The sequence below is a fragment of the Labrus mixtus genome, chromosome 16 (assembly GCF_963584025.1).
Source record: "Labrus mixtus chromosome 16, fLabMix1.1, whole genome shotgun sequence".
Lineage (NCBI taxonomy): Eukaryota > Metazoa > Chordata > Actinopteri > Labriformes > Labridae > Labrus > Labrus mixtus.
Window position 1 is genome coordinate 9943959 of NC_083627.1, and position 24533 is coordinate 9968491.

General features: G+C 41.5%; 1 protein-coding gene across 13 annotated transcripts in view; it reads left to right on the forward strand.

Moving 5' to 3' along the window:
* ptprua (protein tyrosine phosphatase receptor type Ua) overlaps positions 1 to 24533 on the forward strand; it is a 206771-nt gene that overhangs the window by 141208 nt on the left and 41030 nt on the right. For all 13 annotated transcript variants that reach the window (XM_061059292.1, XM_061059280.1, XM_061059282.1 and 10 more), the window contains exons 10-14: positions 3794 to 3995; positions 8477 to 8579; positions 12050 to 12329; positions 16159 to 16195; positions 24099 to 24237. In XM_061059292.1, the coding sequence (XP_060915275.1) occupies positions 3794 to 3995; positions 8477 to 8579; positions 12050 to 12329; positions 16159 to 16195; positions 24099 to 24237 (761 nt within the window). The remainder of the gene's footprint in view (positions 1 to 3793; positions 3996 to 8476; positions 8580 to 12049; positions 12330 to 16158; positions 16196 to 24098; positions 24238 to 24533) is intronic.

Below are 24533 nucleotides of genomic sequence, written 5' to 3' on the forward strand. Positions count from 1 at the left end.
GTCTGGATTTTTTTTTTTTTTTTTGCAAGTGTATGTGACGACCCACAATAGCTGAACACATGGTCGCCTGATGGGGAAGAGAAACTACTTTCCTTTCACGAGCAGAAGCTCAGGGAAGTGAGGAACCAGGAAGAGCTTTGAGTGGCGCTGTAACCCCGCTAAGCATACAGATGAGCTGGCCTTGCCTCTAACCTCCAAATGATTTCTGCTCTGCATGGGCAACACTGCATTTCTGTGGCAAAAAAAAAACATTATCAGTGTTTGAGAATTAACAAAACATCAACATGAGGTAAGGCGCTTGGTTGGTCCCCAATCAACCTTGACAAACTTTTTAGACGTTTTGAGATTGGTTAAAAGTAAGTCTAAATTCTATTATCTCAGCTGTTGCCAAGACAAAAGCCTAGTTTTACTTCTGACATATTCATGGTATTTGAATTGTCTACATTTAAAAAAAAAAAGCATCCCTAGAGTTAGTAGCTGTTTTTAAGCAGTGGCAGTGACATCTTTTTCTTCAACATCACCAAACTCAGAAACCAAACAAACATCTGCCTTCATATTTTATATTTTCTTTACTTTGGTGTGTTAAAGGGATACGTCACCCGTTGAAACATGAATCTGTATTGACATTGGGTCGTATATGTAGTAGAAATGTGAAATACATTTTGAAGTTGGTGCCTTCTTGTTCGAGAAAAGACTGAAAGTGTCTTTTTGGCTCATGTGGATGAAAGACACCAAATCCCAGAATGCACAGCACTGCGGGCCACTCCCACTAATGTCCTCTATTTACAGACATATTTACTTCAACACATACGGCCGTTTCCTCAACAGATTCAGAGATTTCTTCCAGAATTGATCTTGGAAATTCCTGTCAGAAAACAGACTCTATGTCTGTGTCCATAGGCAAACAGTCAGAGCAACGACACCACCAGTCTGCCCCAGCTCCTCGTCCTCACGGCCGCCAACAGGCAGGCCTTATGTCTCGGCTGCTGAGCCGACAGCAGCGGCCAGCAATATAGCGGTGTGACGGTTGCTGCGGCCAGCAGCCTGTGGCAGCCAGTGGGCAGCCGTCTCGCCGCTATATTGCTGCCCGCCGCTGCCGGGTCAGCAGCCGAGACATAAGGCCTTCCTGTCTGCGACGGTGAGGACGAACATCCGATTCAAGCACAAGACCTTCAAAATCCCCTTCATCCATATCAGCTTTTTTCGCCATTATCAACTTTTTCCATAGAGCCTGTTAGCATAGCTTCCAAGCAATATAGCGGAAGTTAAGTTTCGATTCTGGGAGTGAGTTCCCACCCACTGATCTGTGATAGGTCTGTAGCTTCAGTGGTCGAAAATATGAGGAACTAGCGTTGTAGTTTCACACCGCTAACCGCAACAGTCACCGATGACGCAAAATGGCGATTTTTGCGTCATCGGAAGCTCCTTTTCAGACTTCCCATCTCAGTGGAAAATGAGGGCGGGATGCACAACCATTCAAAAATACTACCAGGTTTCTAATGATAAAAAGCTTAATGCAAATGAGTGAAGTATCCCTTTAAGTGTTAAGTAATGATCTAACACAAAAACATTATCAAGACAGCCCTTAGCCTGAAACTCCTTTGCAGACAAAATGACAGTTTTGTGTCTTTCCACTATGTTGGAAAGCCAGTGAAGTGAAGTTAGAACGCAGAAAGGTTTCAAGACCGATGTAGAGCTGGTTAAATACGGAAGCTTTGCAACTGCGTGCACATCGACTCTAGAGAGGAGGGGGCGGAAGGAGACAGCTCTCTCCAATGTTTTGATTTGATTTAACAGCAGTACATTTTTAACACTAGGTGTCAGAGTGTAATATTGGTCCTTTAATGGCCTTGGTCCATGGATGGCGCTCATTGTTGCTAGGAAACTGCGCTGTGAGTGCACCAACAAAAAACTGCTGATGCAGAAAAAACTGAAAACCCTGAAAATGCTGAACTGCATTGGTTTAGTGTTGGAAATGGTCACTGCCAGCACTAAAAAAAATGGTCATAGTGGACACAGGCACTTCAAATTTGATGACTCATTAGATAAAGGCTTATGTTTATAAATCGAGTCAATCCTAAAGACAACCCTGTGCTGGTCTTTGATTGTCATGCCCGGTAATTGTTGTGTTCTCTCAGGCTTCAATACACAGGCTCCTAATCCAGAAATCTGTGTTAAAAGAGATGGCCAACAGAGCTGTAGAACGAGGACGATGACACAGAAACTACCTGAGTCTGATTATCAGTGGCTAACCGCAGCATGAGATTTATGAGATCTGCGCGCAGAGTTGACATCGTTTTGCAGTAGTCTCAAGATTAATTGAGAGGTGTTTCTCATGAGGGAGCCTTTAAATAAAATGCCATCTAAATTCAATCTTCCAGGTGGTGTGAAAAATGATCTATAGGCTGTGTAAAGCACATTACAGACTGCCGACAGGCTCATACAGCACTGACTTAAGAATGGTATTACATGGGGGAATACTAAAAAGGCCTGATTTGAACACAGGCCAAGGTTAAAGCCTCTAATGTAACTTTGACTGAACTCTGTTGCTCTTAATGGACCACAGTTAATTTTCTCTAGAGTTACGGGGATGTTAGTTAGTCGGTCAGTTCATTGTAGTCCAGAATACAATTTGTCAAGTACAAATCAACAGGAAAGCCAAACATTCTTTTGCTGGTATCCTTTTAATTTATTCCCTTGAAACTTGGTACATAAGTGTCATATTCCCTTTAGGATGAATTGTAAAAGCTTGATTCAGTAATATTTGTCCAGCAGGGAAATGTTGCCACAATCTTAACATTATTTCACTCTTTTCACTCTTTTACTCAGAGATTTTACCTCCCAAACTACCTGCATGCACCGTATCTTGTATCAGGAGGATTTTAAACCAAAGTAGACGCTGTCTGGTGTTAACATTTTCTGCTCATGTCGATTTCCATTGTACCAGTTTGAGCTTCTTTTATAAAATAGCTCACAAAGAATATGTCACTTTACATGACAATAAACAACATTTCAGTCAAGTAACTACCTTACGGTTAAAATATTTGGTAAGATAAAGTATAAAACATTCTTCATATTAAACCTATTGTAGTTGGTGCCCTCACTTGTTGGCAAGATCATTGATTACATACTTTGTGAGTGAATTTGATTGAGGTGAGCTGTAAACACTCAACTCTGATCTGATTTTGAATATATTTGTCGTTGCTCTTGCTTTCTGACTGACTGAACGCAAGAGTTACAACAAATACAGCGCAAACAAACAAAGATTGAAGTTATCCACGCTCTGATCTGCAACACACTCGAAGATGTAGTATGTGTAAAAATGAGACTCTGGTTTCTGACTTTTCTTACAGACCAGAAATTGCCCGACCTTTGAAAACTAAACTTTCTTACAGATAACACATACATGAAAACTTCCTTGTAGATTTTGGGCCATGAAACAAAGACTCACATTTCTAGTTGAAATAATCTCTCGATATCTGATTTTAAAAATAGACTGTATGCTGACATGATGAGGTCAAGTTAGCACTTGTGTAACAAGAAAAGAAAGAGTCACACAAAGGTAAGGTCTCATTTTTAAGGAATCTATACCTTTCTTTGTTTTATGACAAAATATCCTCAAGGCTAAAAGCTAATTAGTTCAAATTTGCAGTATAAGAAAACTAAGACAGTGCTTGTGGTAAACATTAGATCTGCTTCACTAGCACATTTGCCATTATGAGCACATTAGCAACCTGTGAGCTGCTTGATTTGTGTCCAGGCTTTAAAGATGGCATCACTTCTCTGTTTCCAGATCAGTTACCAAAGCATCGAGTCGTCAGACCCGGGCATTAATGTTCCAGGTCCTCGCCGCACCGTGTCCAAGCTGAGGAACGAGACCTACCACATGTTTTCCGGCCTGCATCCTGGAACCACCTACCTGGTGTCAGTGCGGGCCAGGACTGCCAAGGGGTTCGGCCAGACGGCGCTCACTGAGATCACCACCAACATCTCTGGTGAGGCCTCCTGCTGGCTGTGTTACCGATCTGATCTGTGTGTGTTTGTGTGCCAGTGTGTCCATTCTTTTTTTTTTAGGACAAATTAGTTTTTTAAGAATCAGTTTGCCTTGGGTTTCAAATCTGATCATGGGCCTTTGCTGCATGTCATCCCCCTACTCTCTCCACTGTTTCCTCCTCTCTTCAAGCTGTGCTGTCCAATAAAAGCGAAAAAGCCCCAAAAATATCTAAAAGAAACGCACACAAAAAACGCATATTGTATCACGGGCTGTTGGGACACTCAGGAAACTGAAATCAAGCTGCTTTGTCTCTGACGCTCTGACACATGGAGAATGTATTCTATCAATCCTGGCTTTTAAACATCCCAAAGTACCAGAAATGTGCCTTCATGCCGTCTGTGATGATTTAGTCATGTAAGAGTAAGATCAAACTTTAAAATAGTAACATTAAGAAATAAAACTCTGCATATTAATGATGCTAATGCATATAAATAATTTGGTCTTTCTGACAACATCCCCTAAAGAAAAAACATGTTTCTTACTAAAAAAATATTTTTACTGACTGAGGATAAGAAAGATACCTGAGAGATAACATGTAATTTTCTTCTTTTGAAGAGTGTTTGATTTAATTATACCTCCTTTCAAATTATACAAATTATCTTCATGTCGTCTCAGCCTAACAGCTTTTAGACAAGCATCGCCTTCTTTGATGAAATATCAGCAGACCTGAAATATCGTGAGCCTCTCTTGTTCACTTTGAATGCTTTGAGCGTCAACAACTTTGTTCGGCCACAGCATCGCCTCAAACACAGTCTATGTTTACCATTCAAAGACGATGCAGCAGTAAAGAAATTAAGAGGCGCAGTGTTTGTGAGGGGAGAAGGATGCAGGTATAGATCCGGAGAAGAAAAAGTGTCTGTGGGGAAATCTGAAAAACACTTATTTACAAAAAGTATATGTGAGCTGCTTGATGATTTTCCCTTCTTAGATGAAACACAACATGCTATTGTGATGTTTTCCCATAAGAAAAATACTGGGACTGAGTGGGTGGATGATTTCTTTTTCATTTAAAGGAATCCATGCAGGAATAGGAAAGGTAAGCTGCCCTAACACGTCAGCAAATCTCACCTCCCCCCTATTTCAGGACATGCAGTTTCAGAAATGTCTAGATGATAGAAGAGTGTCTCATTTAAGACATGTTGCTACCTGTGTGGCAGCTTTCCTGATCCTTTTTGTTGTTCAAAGCCCAAAACAACCAACGTTTAATTTTAATCTGTGAAAAACATCTTGTTGCCTTGTGTTTTTATAATTATGTGTCTCAGAAGCTAAAGCTGGCAGATTTCTTTGTCCGAAGAATCCTCAGGTGTGTGGTATCACTATGATTATTTTAGTGCTTCAGATCGAGTCGGAGCATCCCCAACCTGCAATCGTAAATCTCAAACATGTTTGAAAGTAACAATAAGTACAGTCAGGGGATGTTTTTGTGGTGGGTGAGTGAGCTGAGCGTCACATCGTAGCTGTATAATCAGAATCAGAACCGTTTTTTATTGCCAAGTACATTTACACACAACAAGGAATTTGACTTTGTGTATTGGTGCGAAAAAACTGTAAAAAAAAAACAAAAACTGAAATAAAGTGAAAATAGCAACTTAAATAACAAAATATGGAAGCAATTACAATATATCATATACAATTTAAAAAAATAAGAAACAAAAAATGTACAAAATGTGCAATGGAGGATCTGTGCAGTTTGACAATCAAACAAATCTTACAGTGTATATAAATCTACTCACAGAGTGAATGTAAAGAAAATGTCCTGACACATCTGTTAAATCTGCTCGGAGGATTGCAGGGGCTAATCCTGTGTGCTGTAACTTTGCTAGCATGGATGATATCAGTAGAAGTAAAAAGTAGTCAAAGGAAAGCCCCCGAAGCCATGTCCATAGTAACAGATTCAACCTCTAATGCAGCTGTAGTCTGATAAAAAACCCTGCAGAAGCAGACAGAGCAGCTGCAGCAGTGCACAGCGCCAGAGGCCGTATACTGCTGGAGCTCTGCCTTAGGAGAGCAGGGATGAACAATAAGCAATAAATGCACAAAGTAAAGTGTCACATCTCTCCAACTGGCAGTGTGTTTGATGTTTGATGCAGAATATCATACGCTATGTTACATTGGAGAACGTTTTGCATTTTTCATGACCAAGTTTTGGCACAAGTTAGGCTTAAAACCGTCCAAAATTTACGTTTCTATCGAGAAGAAAATCTCTTGGAGCCTCAGCAGCTATTATTTTAGTGTATTTAAGCATCACACACTGATGCACGTGCAGGTGCTGTCATGGGGCTTTACATATCGAAAGCATCTCATGGTAAAACATGGAGCTTGGTTGACTTGACTTGATCAGTGGTTCAGTACTTTAAAAATATATTTTTCATGAAATCACTTTTACGCCTCAGTGGATCTAAACACCATTAAATAAACTCAACAGATTGATCTGGAGTGCTTTATTTTTTCTTTGTTTAGAGATGTTATGTAAGAGTTCAGTGTTTCTGTAATACTTTTTTACTGATGATACTGAGGTTGTCCAATTGTTTTTTTTATGTGTTTTTTTTTTTTAAGATTTATTTTTGGGCTTTTTGTGCCATTATTGCTGAGATAGGACAGAGTCAGAAATCAGGGACAGAAAGAGCGGGGACGACATGAAGGAAAGGAGCCACGGATCAGACCCGAACTCGTTCCGCCCGCTTTGAGGATCACAGCCTCCTCTCACCGGCGCCCCGGTTCTCTACATTTTTGATACTTTGATACTTTTTTTTTGTGATACTAAAACGATACCATCCCTATTATTCTGATGATCAAACGTATGGAAAAAACAAGATTCAAGAGAGCTAAAGATCTTCAGACATATTTTTAACCCAAAACTACAGCGAGTGAAAAGAAAGAGAGCAGCGGTGGTGAATTCACAGCTCAGCAAATGTTGATGATTCTTAAGTCAATTTGGTTTATCACACAGATGCATCAGTTATGTTTATGTCTCTTACAAACAAACAGAGAGCAGAAGAGGTGACAGCAGGGAAGACTCTTTCTTCGGTCGTGCAGATGTTCGCTTTCAGTTTTTGGTTATTACAATTTTTTTTACGAAATGTCTGGGGTCTAGGCCTTAGACTTTTGATGCCTTGGTGCAACATGTATTAAAATTTGTTTTAATATTACTAGTGTCACATCAAAGTTTAAAATCATGACCACCCTCGTGGATACACTCAGCATATTCTGTAAGGTGAGCCATATTGCGTTTTACACACACGTAGTTTAGAGTGGCTGCAGAATTATCCAGACTTCATCCATTCCAACGCACATGGACCCATGCAAAGTTGTAAAAGCGCCTGAGTGAAGCAATTCCTCTTAAAAAATCTGCAGGGCCTCGGAGCCTTTGAGCCAAGGAGCTGCAAAATATACGTCAGCTTGATTCTCTTGTTACTTCATCCTGACGTCTGGTTGGATAAAAGAAAAGATGGTGAAGAAGTTTGGTTAACCATTCGCTGAATCTTGGTGTCAAACAGCCCAAACCAAATTGACTGAAGATATTCTCTATTGCAGCCTGCTCTCCCTCCCTCTTCATGATCTCTCCACCTGTTCTGTCTGGTTTAAAAGAGGGTCTATCTGGACTCTCTCAGCTGTCGGATGTACAACCTGCGGAATCACATGCTCTGCCCTGGCTGCACTGTCAGAGGAGCTCAGTGGGACGTCGGCTCCTGCTCCGAGTTCTTGTAGCGAGCATGAAAATGTAATGTTGCACTGTTCGTCCATTCATAATTCATGCTGGATTAAACCACCGAGCATGCACGGTCCTCGAAAACCTTTTTGTCGAGCGAAAGCTCAGCTGTTGCGTGCAAGTGTCATTGTGTGTGTTTTTTTCTTGTCTTTTTGGATGGCAGGTTACACAAGCAGATTTTTAACAACAAGCATTTAAGCCCGGCCTCGGAAGCGGCAGCGTTTCCACTTCCACTCTGGAGCCTTTTTTGTCTCCGCTTATCTGTTGTAGCAGGGCGGCCATTTGCTTCACTACATACTCCAGTTAATTCACTCCCGGTAGTAAACTGAGATGGGAACACTCAACCTCATTGTCCCCAGAGCTTTGCTGGGGTTGTGCTGCTTTGAGATGTGCCCTAATTATATTATAAGGGCCTCTTGTTTTCTCTGTAGTTGGCTGCTGTTTCTAGTCATCATCAGTCAGTGGCAGTGTGTGGGAGGCCTCCACACACTGCAGTACACAGGGGACATGTGTGGGTAATGAATAAAGAGAGCACACTCTATCTTTTTATGTCGGAAAAATTACTGAAATACATCAGCAGAAGTGCAGCAGCTAATATCTAAACAAAACATTTGTCTTTCCCCGGGATGTTATAGACAAAGTCATTCTGCTTTGACTCTTTGAATCATCTTTGAGTGTCTGATTGTGTTTTTTTTCCCCCCACCTCTCTTCAGCCCCGGTGTTTGACTATGAAGACATCCCGTCTCCACTGAGCGAGTCGGAGAGCACCATCACTGTGCTGCTGCGCCCTGCGCTGGCAAGAGGAGCTCCTGTCAGGTACAACTAATACACTGCTCACTCCTACACCAGCATTCATTCAGCCCTGATATTTATAGCCGCCGTCAAAAAGCGCTCTCTAAACAGCAGAGCTCCTCAGGCTCGTAAGCATAGAAGGTACCAGTTTAAGTACAATGTATGACAAGGATTTGAAAAGTTTCTACTTAATTACCACATATCTATTTTCCAAATTCAGCTCTGGCCGTGTCACGACACAAAATCCAACAAATGATTGTCATGGTTGAGTTGCTTTCTGCAACAACCACCAAAAAAAAGTCACCTTTCCTCTTCATTTTTTTTTTTTTTTTTTTTTAAATCCTGATACCTGACTCACTGTGTCGTACAGTTTGGGAATGACAGCACATACCAACCAATCACACGCTGCCTGGTTGACAGCTGTGTCGCCGTAACGAGCGACACACTCCAATTTCAGTCAGAAAGGAAGGTAGAGAAAAATGGAAGCTCCAGGAATGGAGAGAAACTGAAAAAGTAACTCCAATAGCTTGTGGTAGAATGTTTTTTTTTTTTTTTTTTTGCTTCAAACATAACAAGGCCAATAGAATTATATATTGTGCGGTGTGTGAGAGTATGTGAGGCCAGGCTTTGTCAAAGACACACTAAACTGACTCACTGTCTCATAAATATTGATGGCTCTGGAGAGATATTGACATTTCTATTGCAAGATAGAAAAGAGTGGAATGATGGAGCATATAGATAACTTTAAATTTGGAGGTGTAGTGGTACAAATAACAGAGCTTTAAAATGACCATGCCAATACAAATGAAAGCCATTGAAATCAAGCAGCAACCTCCGGTCTTGAAAAATGAAGCCAATGCTGAAGTGCAAAGCCCTGCAGTTCATCGAGTGTGCACTTGAGGCTGGCTCCAGGAACACAGGATGTCACATATTATGTTATTTGTTATTTCGCTAGGATCCCCATTAGCTGTACCTGAGAGCTTAGCTAATCTTCCTGGGGTCCACATTAAAAAAAACAGGTTTGTAACGTGTACATTGAAAACATAATGAAGCACTACAGTCCACACAAACCATCACATTTAGAAGTCACACAAATCAATACATTTTAGAATATATCACAACAGCAAAAATGGAAGTCTTAAACTACAAAAATTCAAATCCAAGCAAGTGTAAAATACGTCACTACTCCTTTGCATCAAAAGGAGTCAGTTAAGATGGTTTGGGCATCTGATTAGGATGCCTCCTGGACGCCTCCCTCTGGAGGTTTTCAGGGCACGCGCAACTAAGAGGAGACACCCGTGGTCGAACCAGAGTTCGCTGGAGGGATTATATAACCCTTCTGGAGGAGCTGGAAAACGTTGCTGGGGTGAGTCAAGTCCGGGTTGGGTCTGGGTGGACCGCGACCCGACCTCGGATAAGCAGAAGAAAATGGATTGATGGATGGATGGAATATGTCACTACACTTTTTAAAAAAGCCACATTCACCTGACGAGTCAAGAGAAGCGTCTTATTTCAAGATATAAAAGGCAAAAGAATTGTCCTGAATTGCTTGTTATATGTTTTTAAAGAAAACTGCCGATGAAGCAAGTAAAGGTGAATTGTCTTGAAATGAGATGTCCTATCTAAATTATTCAGTAACCATTGTGTTACGTGGGAGTGTTTCTTCTGGAATTGTTGATGCTTACGATGCTCTTTGCTTATATTCTGTTAGCAGGTACAGCTTACAAACTCTTTTCTTTTTGGGTATATACTTTTAAAAGGCCAGCAGGATGACATTACCCTCACTTGTAAATGTCAGACATACAGTATACATTCCAGTCTCAACACACATTGTTTCTTTCAAGCTCACAACATACACTTGGCTCCTATCCAAATATAGATCAGCTGCTATGAGGGTCTCACACATACTGTTACACCAATACAGATATAAAAGAAGAATTACCCTACGATGGCAGACAGATTTAAAATACAGCAATGTGAATTCACTGACTGGGACACCAATATTACGCCGTTGCGGAATCAATATGAATGTATGAAGAACTTTGTTACAGCGCTAGGAAGAGGGGCAACTGTTTCCAGGTTGAAACTGGTTTTGTATAACTTGGATCATAGTTACATATTCCCATTCTTAATTGTGATTTTGTAACCACCGAGTTAATTGCGGAGATCTTTAAACCTGCAGGCCACTGCACAAAAAGGATTTGATGAGGCATAAAAACACAAACATTCAGACGATCAGACGGGCTGTAAACAAACCTCCAGGTAAGACGCAACTAATTTGAAAGACTTAACAAAGGCTCACTGTTTGTTGTAGAGGTTCATCACATAAACAGTGGCTCTCTGTTACAAATCTGAGCTGACATACCTGCCATCCTGTGCAAAGTCCACTCTTAACGAAACGGTTGACATGTTTCTTGAACAATCCTGCTCAGTTTTAGTGACATTTTGAACACGGCAATGACATGTTAAGAGTCCATGTTCGCTTTTTGGTTATTTTTCAGACTTTTGCCTCTAATTGAAAGGACAGTGGATTGAGTAGAAAATTGGTAGAGAGAGAGAGGGGAAGGACATGCGGGAAAGCAGCGGCAACTCGGCCTTCAACCCATGCCGCCAGCTTGGAGGACAAAAAGCTCTGTACATGGGGCACGACCTCACCGCTAGGCCATCTGCGTGCGCCCCATTCGAGTATATGTTCGATAATATCACAACATATGACTAATGTTCTTAGAGATTCGAGAATACCTTTGAGATTGTTTCACGAGACAAACAGTGGTGTATATCTCTGACTTTATGATAACACTACTTTTTATAGTCTGCAATCTGCTGACTCCTGCTACTGAGTCTTCAGGGTAGTGTTATATCCTTTTGTCTTGCAAACCAACAAGGAAAATTGTCATTATACGCCTACTACCTCATGTAGGTATTTAAAGTAGAGACACATACAGGCTATGACGTGCCTTTTTATTCCAAAAGTTAAAAGAAAAGAAGGGAAGTAGATGTTATAAAAGAGTAACCATGCATTATAGAAACGTTCTAAAATAAAGCAAATGTGCCCACAATGCAGCAGGGATAATAACACCGGCCAACTCTATATCTGGTGATCTACTGGCTGAGGGATTTTGACAGGGTTGTTGTACAAAAAAAAACCAAGATTGGAGCATAAATCTGAGAGCAGACATTTCATGGGTTCACATGAGGAGATGGGCTGAGGCTGTAGTGAAAGAAATCTGTAAAAGCAACAATTTAAGTGAGTGCAAAGCCAACAGTTTGAGAACAGGCAGCGCAAATTGAAGTTCATGAAGTGAGTGTTTGAGTGGGAGATCAAGGATTCAGAGAAAAGCTACACGAAACTGACTGTGGTCAAAAAATCATGTTCTCAAGCTCAAATACTACGTCGCTGAATAAAATAGGAACGGTAAAAAATATATGCTTTGCTTCAATAGCAGGTTTTTAAACTGTTTTAGAGTACTAAGGTCCACACTGTCCCCCCACAGTGCCTATCAGGTGGTGGTGGTTGAAGAGGACGGGACGCGTCAGGTGAGGAGGAGAGAACTCGGCTCCGTCGACTGCTTCCCAACGCCAAACACCCACAATGAGGCGCAGGCTAAAGGGACCCCGCATTACTTCACAGCCGAGCTGACTCCGAGCAGCCTCCCCGAGGCCACGCCCTTCACAGTGGGCGACAACCACACTTACAACGGCTACTGGAACAGCCCTTTAGACCCGACGAAGAACTACCTCATCTACTTCCAGGCCACCAGCAACTTCAGAGGGGTAAGACGTATTAAGATGCCTGACAGGGCTTTTTATTTCCGCTGCTCAGGCACGCTACTTTAATGTTTTAGCAACCTTGACAGTCAATTTCGATTTGTGTCAAGCAAGTCGGAAGGCGGGAGGCAGTGTGCTGCAGGAGAGAGGAAGCACATCTCTGCATAAACAAGGCTTTGTTTGTTTCCAATGGGTTGGTGTGTGTAATGCATTTTCAGGGTGGCTTTTGGTCGATTGTTTTCCCTCTGCTAAATCGAAAAATAAGTAATGTTGCATTGTATTCAAATGAAAATCCCTCTCAAACATCTCTCAGGCAAACTGACAACATGAGTCTGAGCAGGTTTCGGAAGATAATTACAAACAGGATACAATGTTTACTCAGATTCCCTCATGTTGAAGCACTTTAAAAACTTGAAGAATCTTCTTTTTTTTCTGTAAGGGGAATCAAACTGTGCCTCCCAGGCTTGAGAGCCATCTGAAAGGAAATTTTTGAGCATTGGAAGAAGTGACTGAGGCATGAATATGGAGTATCAGTGTGACCAGTGTCCAAAGAAGCAGTGGGAGTAAATGCTGTTTAAATCATTAGGGTCCATATGGTGCTTATGTGCGCCTGCCTGGCTGCAGATATCAGTGTCAGACTCCACACGGGGTGCAACCAGACTCCTCTGGGTGCTGGCAGATGAAGATCACAGTCGGTCTGTGGTTCGTGTCAAAGCAGACACACTTCGTCTGAGTGTTAGACTTCATGCAAAAAGTGAATGTAGCCTCCGGCTTCAAAAGTGAGGCCAACGTGGAATAAGTCTTTGTCAATACAACATGATGTTTATTTATTTTATTCATCAAAGATACAGCAGGGTATGCTTGGAGTGCTAAGTAAAGCCCCTTTTCAATCAAAGGTCTGCAGAACTTTAAGTTCCAGGGGCTTCTCTTCAAGGAACTAAATGGTTCCTCTGGTTTAACAACTGCAGCTTCCGTCATTTAAACACGGTGGCTGATCTAAAACCCTGCTGCGCCTGACCAATCAGAGACTTTCAGCTCTGCAGGGGCTGCCCCCTAAAATTCCTGAACCTTTTAGCAACTACTACCCCTGTAGTGGATCTTTTCTATGGGTCGATCTTTTACCCCAGAACTAAATTTAGACCCTGGTTCCTGCTGTCGAAATGCACATAGTTCCTCAAAAGATCCCGGCGGAAACTTCCTGCGGTTGAAAAGGGGCTTATGATAACAATTGGCTAGCGCAGCTACCTGTCAATCAGGATGTAGAAATACCAATGCTTAAACACACAGTCTACTGAGTACAGTAACTTCTAACACAGTGAGATAGCAACAGCAAAAAAAAAAAAGTACTCATATCTTATCAGGTATTAGCAGCGAGCACATCATTTGTGAAGTGTGTCCTTCAAGACAAAATTAAAATCACTCACAGAGCAATATCTCAGAGGAATCAGCCAACACAGCAACACGAACATTCAAATGAGTCTTGATTTTTTTCTTTTTGTCCTGCAAACATTTTTTGTTTAATTTCCTGACTGTAGCTTGTTTTTTTTCCCTGACAGATGTGCTGCTAAGGGAGAAAGAAAAGGAAAATTATTTAGACAATTACCCAGAATGAATTAGTTGTAGGAGGCTTACTGTGGAACATGAGCTGCCATTGAATTGAAACACTAATTATTTTGGCAGATATGTCTTCAGTGACGCTTGAAAGACGCATGATTGCTGCTGCCAGTGTCATTTGACACACAAGCATGAACCAGACACACACTTTTCTGTCATATCTGTACAACTCAATATCTAGATTACTGCTATCTATTACACTAGAAATGAAAATGCCAGCATGCTGATATTTCATTTGGAGCCTTCTGTCGTGTTTATCATCCCTTATCAACTGGGATTACCTGTCACTCATCTCAGTTTTCACTTACTGGATGGACTTGTATGTGTATTAGGTAAAGGGTGAGCTCAGATTTGTTTTTGATACGGCCGAAGATTGGAAAATATCCAAATATAAGCTAAGCTAATAAGTCTAGCCCAGTGGCCTATGGGCTATTACGTCTATAGTTGGATCTCATACCTGTCGTTTTCTCTTTTTATTAGCAGAGGTAAAGACAGTACTAGTATTTTGTGACATTTTTTTTCTTTTAAAGTCATTGAAGGGTGTAAATGTCTAAAAAAATAACAAAAATGTACCAACAACATTTTTCTAGAATGCTACTGTAGAGCGACAGCTGGCGTTTATTTTCCAGGAAGGGCGGCATTCACAGACGGACCGGGAAGGTTCATCTCAGTTTGTTAGCTTGATTTGAAGACATAAGTAAATTAGCTTTAAATTAGCCCATTTAGAGATCACTTGTATTTTTCTTGTAACTAATCAGTTTTAGGTTTCAGTTGCTCCTCTAGGTCCACCAAAATTAGGAGAAAAATCTGTTGTAAGTTATTTAAGATGAATGTTCTCATCTTTATTGTATACGACAGGGAGGGCTTAGCTCTGCTAGCTCATTTAAACCAGCTGTCCCTGCTACTCTGTTCGACCTCCAGATGTGACACAGCTGTAATGGCTTCAATATTATCTTTCAGGGCAAATGTCCTTAAACATTTTACGTCCTCTCCAAGTACTTGTTTTTTCCCACTGACAGTCTCAGATCGTTATCAAGCTGTCTGACAACATCATAAAAGAATCCCTTTTAAAGACGGGTCATTATCTGAAGGAGCAAGACACTCTTTTAAAACCGCAGAATTGCCTTTTAATCGCTTTTCTTCTCCGCTAACAGACTTTATTGATAAAGACAGAAATACTAACTCGTGGAACAGGAGAGTTGATGATTCATGATGCCTGGATAATTCAGTTTGTTTATGTGATTGCGTGTGTTATTTTCTATAAATTGTAAGTCTGGATCCATTGCAATTTTTGTAAAACGCACAATTATACCAATGAACCGGCATCAAAGCACAAGCAGCTCTTGTTTCCTGCAAAGTTTTAAAGATCATTTTAGTCAATGAAAGCTGGTAGCTGTGAAGAAGGCATACATGTAATGAGTCTTTTTTATGTCTATTTACTGAGCCTCCATGTATCCTGTAGGGGATTCCAAAGAGTTTGGATCAGATAAGCCGATCAAATACTGAAATGAAATCCTCCCAGAGGATTGTAACTCTACTACAGTCTGGATATCCCTCTTCTTAACAAGATTGGAGGCTCAGTTGCATTAAGTTGTCACTTTGACAACCTTTGGGGGTTTCTGTTCCAAAAGGCCAAAAAGCCCACCTTGACAGAGGACAGAGTGACACATGACATACTACCTGACGCTGCTTTAATAACCCCTGAGTGGGAGTAAATATGACTGATCTTTCACTGTTCGACACGAGAGGGGATGGAGCTCCACTTGAAACAGATTTCCAATTAAAAAAAAGGGTAATTTGGCAAGCATTTTAGGTGAAAGGTTTCTGACTCCAATCTCACAGCATGGATTAGCATAATTGCCCGTAAAGGCTGATTTAACTTCCTTAAATCTTAATTTGGGAACATGCCCCTCTCTTGTTGTAATAGAGGTGACTGGTTATGGGGGGGTAGATGGAGCCAATCAGTGGGCCGGGGGTGAGGGACCTCACATGGTGAAGGGGAGTGTTAGGTCTCTCATATCACAAGTCGATGTCGTCCGCTTTGAAATTTCAATTATTTCCTCCACATAGCAAAGGTCTGGGTGACTTTGACACACATGGCCGCCTGTGTGACTCATAATTAACTTATACTGGGCTCATTTTTTTTGTTCCTGCTAATCTTTATGTCTTCAATGGGACTAAGCCAATTGAATTAACTCGGCCTGTTCTTCTTCATCCACAGGAGACCAGAATAAACTGCATCCGGATCGCTCGCAAAGGTAACGCTTGCTTTACTTTTCATTTCTGTTGGAACTCCATTCCAAGTCATCATCACATTGGAAATGACTCAGATTTTTGTTTGAGAAAGTTGTGACTTAAAAAGTTGTGGTGAGAGTTGCAATGTTTCATTGTTGATTTCAGTGACATCACAGGAGCAAGTGATGTTGCAGTTGTTTGTATTGTTTCATGTAGCCTCATTGAAAAAGGGCTCAAGATTACAACAAATCTGGGGATGGTGTTAGCCTAGCGGTTAGTGCGTGCACCCCTTAAACGGAGGCTGTAATCCTCCAAGCGGGCAGGCTGGGTTTGAATCCGACCTGTGGCTCCTTTCCCGCATGTCACTCCCCTCTCTCTCTCTATGTCCCTGATTTCCAGCTCAATCCACTTTCCTATATCTACAATAAAGGCATAAAATGCCCAAAAATAAATCTTAAAAAAAAGATTACAACAATTTGTATAAAGATAAAAAAAGCTTTTAAGGGCACAAATCATTGATAAATGTCAGTTACATGACAAACAAAATAATACATCTTAAAATAAATCATATTAAAACACATTTCATCAATTAAAATTAAAGTATATCTTTCAAAATGTACAAGGCGATTGGTCAAATTTTGAGGAAAAGTTGAAGTGATTGGACAAAGAAGCAAGGAAAAGCAGAATCAGTACAGAACCATTTCATAACAAATGTTATCTCAAGACACTTTTCTAAAAGAGTAGAGACTACACTCTTTATTATATGATACAATTGAGAAATGGGAACTTCCTGGAGGCACTAATTATACCTTGAATGTGTCTATCACAAACTCTCCTCTGTTGTCTCTTTGTTCCTTCTTTCTTTGAATACTGCACTGATTTAATTACAGAAAGGTTTCTTACAGCGCAAAACAAGATAATGGTGCTGCTTTTTCAAGTTCCCATGCAACGGCTGTTTGATTTGTATTTACATGTTTACTAAAAAAAAAAAAAAAAAAAACTAGGGAGGGACTCTTTATGGAGATTGATTGGAGTCTACAGCAGCCAATATTGTGGGAACAATCAAATGTTGTAAGGTGAAACGCTGATATTTCCCATGTGTCACAGGGAGGGTGTTGAATTGGACCTAAAAATAAGAATGCAGCCCTGAGTGCTGAATGAGTCATCAACATTTAGCTTGTTTTTTTACAATAAGTGGCTTCTTAAAACATCATCAAAAAGAGGTACAAAGTTGAAACCTAATAGGAACTTTAAGAACACATGTTTTGTGTAATATTCTGGGCAAGAAAAAAATACAGTCGAGAGCAAACTTGAAACCTTGATTCTCCAGGTTGGCTGTTCACATGTAAAAATCTGCAGTTGAATTTAGACAACTGTTTAACACCACAAAAGTAAAAACTCTGCCCTTAAACATTGCTTTAATCACTGATATATTTTGCTGTTGATTGACTTGTTTACACAGGAAAGGTTCATAAAAAAGAGATGCACCATTGTTGTGTTTAGTTGCCTTTCCCATGAGCCCAGAGCTGTTGTGGGTGGTATTTTTTCAGCACATCATCAGAACAATGGTAGTTGAGGCAACAAAACATAAATGATTACATCATTCCAGCTGTAGTTTTACACTATTTAAATCTCTTTCAAACGATTTGTACATTTTTTTTTTACTTCAAATACCAAGTGCTGTAGTGGATATTTTAGAGTTGAAGCCGTCAGAACCTGCAACGATCAACTCCTTAAAAAAACAGATGAAAGAAATGCTGATTGAAAATTGCCCCGAGTTGCATGAAGCTAGTGGAAATGCCGAGAGGTGATAAAAAAGGAGGGCTTCAGTCAAACTTCCAAACGGTAGTATTGTTGATTTCACTTTCCATCGGCTGTTATTTTAGAAAATTAGTACTTTTGATTTCCTCTCAGTTTATAGTGTCGGCGCATTCCCGAGGAGTAATAATTTTTAACTGTGTTGGGCGGCATTCTTGACTCTCATTGAGTTTTCATTTTTAAAGGTTAGTTTGCATGCGCTGTTAACTGACTTTGGTTCCAGGTTATCGTAAGACCTGAGTAACACCTTTCAAACTACATGAGGTCTTCTTGCTAGGCTTTCACATCCAGTTGGCTGTAGCTCCTGCACTTTAGTGTTTCTCCTGCTGACCCAAATGCACTGGAAAAACCTAACACAAGGGGTACTTCATGACTAGTTGGAGTTGGGCTTTCTATGGCTTTCTATGGCTTCCCCTGGCTTGTAAATATTGAGGACTGAAACTGGGTAGATTATGCCAGAGGACGATACAAAAATTGCTGTTGTAGCATGTAGCATGTACCATTTAGCAGTATTGTGATATAGAAAATGGAGATCAAATTACATGTCGGCTGTGTCAGGTTTAACTGGCATTTAACCACTTGACCTGAACAACGCCTAAGCACATTCAGTGGAGGGCTGGAGGCTGGTGGTGCTAGTACTGCTATCGTTAGCCACACTCGACAAACTAGCTTGACATCAAATACCCGCAGATGCTATGATCCTGTGTTTAGCCGTGTTACATAACAATTTTGACTGTGTATGAGTGTTTTCTAATCGTGAGACTTCCAGTCGATTAGTCTTCATTTTCATTTGTATTAAATTGTAATAAATCACAGTGTGCAGGCCTATCTTCTTCCACAGTCCACAGTGATTGTGCACTGCCCTGCACCTACATGATGTGCGTATAACTACCTCCTTTTCCTTTATTAAATCAACAGGGACATACGTTTTGTTTTTATGAAGTCCGTCTCAAACACTTACACTAGCTAAAGGTGAACTGGTGAACATCTTTACCCTGTTGCTCTTTATACATGTGTGTGTATATTACGATGCCATTGTGGTGTGAGTGATTGGATGAGATAATTGAAATAAATCATAAAGTGCAGATGATAGTTTGATATTGGGGAATTGCTAAACACCTGTCTCCTCTTGTGTTGGCCCCGCCGACTCCTTTGTTAGACTCTGTCTGGCAGCGTTGTATCCCCTTGTCTCAGCAATTAAGCTGCTGAATAAAAACGTAACCATTATCTATTGTAATGAGGGTGTAAAAATAAGAAGCAGGTCAAAGAAAGCGAGAAAATCTGAAAAAAAAAAAATGCTCCACTGAAGCCGCCTCGCTGGGGTGAGACAGAGGCCGCCAGTTATCCTTTTCCTGGCCGACATAACGTGGAATAAGTGAAACTGTGATTCTGTAGGTGATCAAAAACGCCGCCGTAGGATCCCAGTGACTCGGTGCGCGGTGCATGTCAGAGACTTCCACACTTATCCTGGATCAGGTCCGCTGCTTATGGGATTTGACACGGACTTAGTGTTGTTTTGGGTGCCGCGAAAAGGAAGCCCCCTGTGCCAATCTCGCCTCAACAGAGACACACCGGAGGAGAGGTGAAAGCAAACATGCATCCGTGTTCTCACTCTATTCCTCCTGAATCACTGACACTGACATTTTGGCAAACCCCTCCTGGGCTCTGATGGCTTTGAAATCCAGACTGCAGCAACGTATCCCTTTTTTTTTTTTTTTTTTTTCCTTCTCCTCCCTGAGAGAGGAAGAGACCAGGAGTGTTTGCTTGACAGACAGACATTGATAGAAGCCTCTCAGTTCAAACAATAGGGGAGAGAGAGAGAGAGAGACAGAGAGAGACAGAGGGTGAAATGGAGTTATTCCCCTCCTTGCTCCCCGCTGAATTATGTCTGAAGTTTGTAGTGCTCTTGAGAAGGGTGGCAGTTAAATTGGATTCCTCTGCCTGAACTCTTTCTTATCTGAAGTGCGATGACATCAAAGACTCATGCCTTACTATTATCTGCTGGCGAGTCACGTAAGTGGAAGAGCTGGGTTGCAGGGATATTTATAGTGGACATTTTTACTGTAGCTGTGCATATATACATCCGTGGCAGGCAGGCAGGCCCCGAGGACATGTTGATGCTACTCCAGTCGACTCAGAGGGAGGTGGAGGGGAGGGGGGGAGGGGGGGGGGGGGGGGGGGGGGGGGCGGCGGCACACAGGTCCAGTCCTGCTGGCTGCTTCTCATTCGCTCTCACCGACTTCCCACTCACAGATGCTGCCAGTTGTGAAGCCAGCACAGAGGTGGGCGAGGGTGTTTTTCTGTCTCTGCCATCCGGGCCCTTTTTCTTTGTTTTCATGTCCTCGGATGCCAACGCTAGCTGACACAGAAGAACACTGAGAACATGTATATTACAAATCTAATCGAATTGAAAGATTCTTTTTATTTTTATTTTTTTATTCATGACAGCTCAGCTGGCAGGAAAGCATCAAATTCACAGATACCTTTTCAAGCATTTTGAAAATTTTGCTCAAAATGTGTGACAGATGAATAAAGAGGATTTTTTTTTTTTACCGTAAATACTGAAATGGTTTATTTTTTCTCACTGTAGCGAGGCCAAGACCCTCATTTGAATCAAGTTGCTCTGAGCGTTTGGGATTGATGAGTACTTCTAAAAAGTGTTTTTTTTTTTTTTTTTTAACAAAGAGAGACTCAAATAGAAGCAGCAGATCGTTGAGTGTCACGAGACTTTTGGAGTGAGAGCTCCTGAAATGATCACTGAACGACATTTTTATAGTTTCTCTAACAATGGAGGTCGAGCCTTCTCTAGTGTTTATTTTCTGATCCAAAGAGTGTTTCTTTGTCCTGCTGATGAAATACAACGTCATAATGATGCTGATCACAGCTGATCTGTGATTCACAGACCCCCACAGATCAGAACTTGTGATCCAAGGATCAATGAAAATCTACTATCATGATGTTAATCACATTTACGGACATAAAATCCCTGTGCCTGGTCTCACTGACAATAAAGCAGTGTTTAAATAGTGCTAGTGTTGTAGTACGTCAGATCAGTCTTGGTCCTAAGACTGGTCTCGAGACCACTTTTTGAAGGTCTCATGTCAGAATTGAAAGCATTTTTACTCGATCTTGTCTCGGTCTCAGACTGGGCAGACTCCAGGTTTTTATTCGAGACCAGTCAAGACCACCATTGAGAGGCTGTTTTTCGGTCGTGGTCTTGTCTCGGTGTGGATCCCTAAATGGCTTGGTCTTGTCTCGGTCTCTGAGCACTCTGGTCTCGGGTATGTCTTGGTCTCGGTTAGTGTTGTCTTGACTACAACACTAAGTAGTGTGTGTAGGGAGTGTAGATATCTCATGGTGTATCTCATTGTTATCAAACGGTCAGTTAATGACTATCGCTGCAGGAGCAAGTGCAAAGATACACCCACATCCGCAAAGTGCTTTTACACGTGCAGAAGCATCTCCAATGTGCTGATGTTACTTGTTCTACATTCTCAAAGCTCAAACGAGAAAAATGAATGCCAAACAAATACATTTATTTCCATTTTTTCTCTCTATTTCTGTATTAAAATCTCGTCTGATCCTACCCGTGATTATTTTTGATAACTTGTTCACCTACAAAGTCCATGCAGATAAGCAAACCCACAAGGTTTCATGCTAAAAAGGTTTGAGCAGCACTTTTAAAAGTCCAAAAAAGTTTTGGGGGGCTCTTGTAGCGTTGGTGCTAATTGTAAGTGGTGCCAAAAGTTCTTGCCTCCTTTAAGGCCTTCATTAGGAAGTGCCCTGAATATATTAGTTTTGTGCCTGATAAATTTCAGACCGACAGAAGGAAGCGACAAATTATGATGACACATTGCACCCCTGTGGACTCCCCAGCATGACCACTGCTGCATTATTTGGTGAGATGAAACTGACCGTGATAGCCAGTTTCTAAATCGGGCCCTAAAAGCAGAATGACTCACCCGGCGTGATTTCTATGATTATGGTAAATCTGTCAGACTGTGATGTCTGCCAGCAGATATACTCCACCACCAATCCGCCGCTTATCAAGCCAAACTCAGCATTCTGCCTCGCTGTGTACTGTAGCCTTTTTTGTCTTCGTCGTTGTCTTTTCCAGTCACAAAGTAATAACTGCTTTGATGAAATACAAACATGTCATCCAATTGCTGCCAAACTGGTCCAGTCAGGCCCGAGACATTCAGATGTTTCTATGTCTTTTTTTTTTTTTATCTGGCCGGCCTTATTTGTTTTTCTCATCAATGGGAGAGATTGTTAACGCATGCTGCCACCAGTGTAAAAATACTCCTTCATTCTATTCATCCTTGAACGCAATTTTTCACCTCTGGATAGAACACAACAGGGGAGCAAGATGATTCACAGAGAGGGAAGATTTCATGCTCTTGGCTAGCAAAGATGGAAATGCAGACAGAAACGCACTGAGACTGTGACAAATGGGTAGGAGGGGGAAAGAAGCTGCCTGAATGAGAGCAGCCATCAGTTCGGTAAGATAACCAGAGTGTTGTCTCTCGCAAAAAAGCCAAACATGTTTAGCTTCCCTTTGCAGACACTCACATTGTTGATATCAGTGCACTGAAATAGTGTTCACGCCTTTTATTCCATTGAGGCTTCTAGCATTGGTTTCAGCACAGCTTTTGCATAGTGATACACTCCTATTTTTTTTATTTTTATAATTGAGCGGTAAAATCTACTCTGTGAAAAGCTGCAATTCAACCTGTGGTGACCTGGAGCATGCCTCCATGCTTAGCTTGCTTGAATCAGCCGGTGGACATAACACCACCGCTAGTGAGCAACAAAAAAACAATGCAAGGATTACTGTTTGAAAAATTGCAACCAAATAAGGATTAAATGAGACTTTCCATAAAATTCATAATTCACATCAGGTAGGCCAATATGTTGCGTTGCATCGCGCATGATTGCACGCTGGCTGTCCACAATGCATCCGTTAGATATATAATTATTTGCTCTCTAAATTAGATTTTCCACTCGCAAACAATGTAACATCTAGTGATTTTGTACTGAAGGTGGACAAACTGAAGTGCGGTGCTTTGTATTTAGTGAGCTGTTGACTCAAATCACCACACAAAGGCTCGTCAATAAACGGCTCGCGGTGAGCCGGAAAAAAAAGTTTCTCTCCATTGTTGTTGACTCAATTCAAAGCACACCTTTTCAATCAGGGATGTGGATACTATTAATGCACCATCATCTCCTCTTTGTACAACAAGCTAGCAAGCTGTGTCGAGTAAGAAAAGCGAGTGTCAGTGCCGCGTAGAGCACCCTCCTGTCGTGGTAGAAACGGGTACAGTACACAGCGAGGCAGCGCTGGTCCGCTCGCGGGGAGTTAGGACACTCAAAAAGGGGACAATAGAAACAGGCTGGTTTTGTCACTGACGCTTTCTCGTGTCAAGTGCTGTTAGGACATGCTCTTAAGCAAACAGCTGCTTCACACAAAACCCAAAAGCAGGACATCAGACAACACTGAGATGAATCAAAGCGTTTCTCATCTCCAGCTAGGAATGGTCTAAAGGCAGATTAGAAAAAAGAACATTTCAGCACTCTGCACAACCGTCATGATTTTAAGGGTATTCTCATTCACTAAGAATTTTCTTACAGTAGAAACAAGTCAAAGGTCAAACAGGAAATTGTTATTGGGAAAATAAGCTTGTGATGTTGTTGAATGTCTTTTTTCAGTGCTGTGAATTTTTGAAACTATACAAATAAATCCAAAACCTGAGGCCAATAAAACCAAACACCATTTGCATATCTAGAAATACATCTTTATCATTCTGAAGATCTCACAGTGTGGGCTCTGTCGGTGGCAAAAGACGAGCAGATTTGTCTTGTTTTGTGTCATAAATCAAGTCGAGTAAATCCAGCAGCCTTTCCCAACAAGCAGACTGAAATCATGACGCTGCAGAGGCTGCCAATCTTCTTGGCGATCGTTGTGTTTGTGGTAATTAAGCGAGAATGAATGTGGTTACGAATTATTGACACTAGACATGCTGCGTTTTGTCTGCAATTAGATGTGAAAACCAGAGACAGTGGATGACTTCCCTTCATCTTTCTCACCTCTCTGTCTTTCTTGCGCAGCGGCCTGCAAGGACTCTAAGCGGGCCCTGGAGGTGTCTCAGCATGCCGAGGACATGGGTCTGATCCTCGGGGCCTGCGCTGGCGGTCTGGTGGTCCTCATCCTGCTGCTCGGGGCCATCGTCATCATCGTCAAGAAGGGGTGAGTGGCTGTGACATTGTTTTTTTTTTTTTGTGTCTGCTGGCCTGTTGATGTGAGATGAGACCTTTTCCCCCCCGACTCAAACATTTACAGTCTTATTGTTCCTGCGTAGCCCATTGAATACAGTGAATTTATCTCTATCCCACTTGGCAGCCAGGGTCTGTTGAGGAAAGCTTTTGGCAACACAAGTGAATTACTACCAGAGTTAGCGGAATAGTAGCACATTAATCCTAAACTCCCCCCCCCCCACCACCACCACCACCACCACCACCACCACCCCACCCTCCGCCACTGCT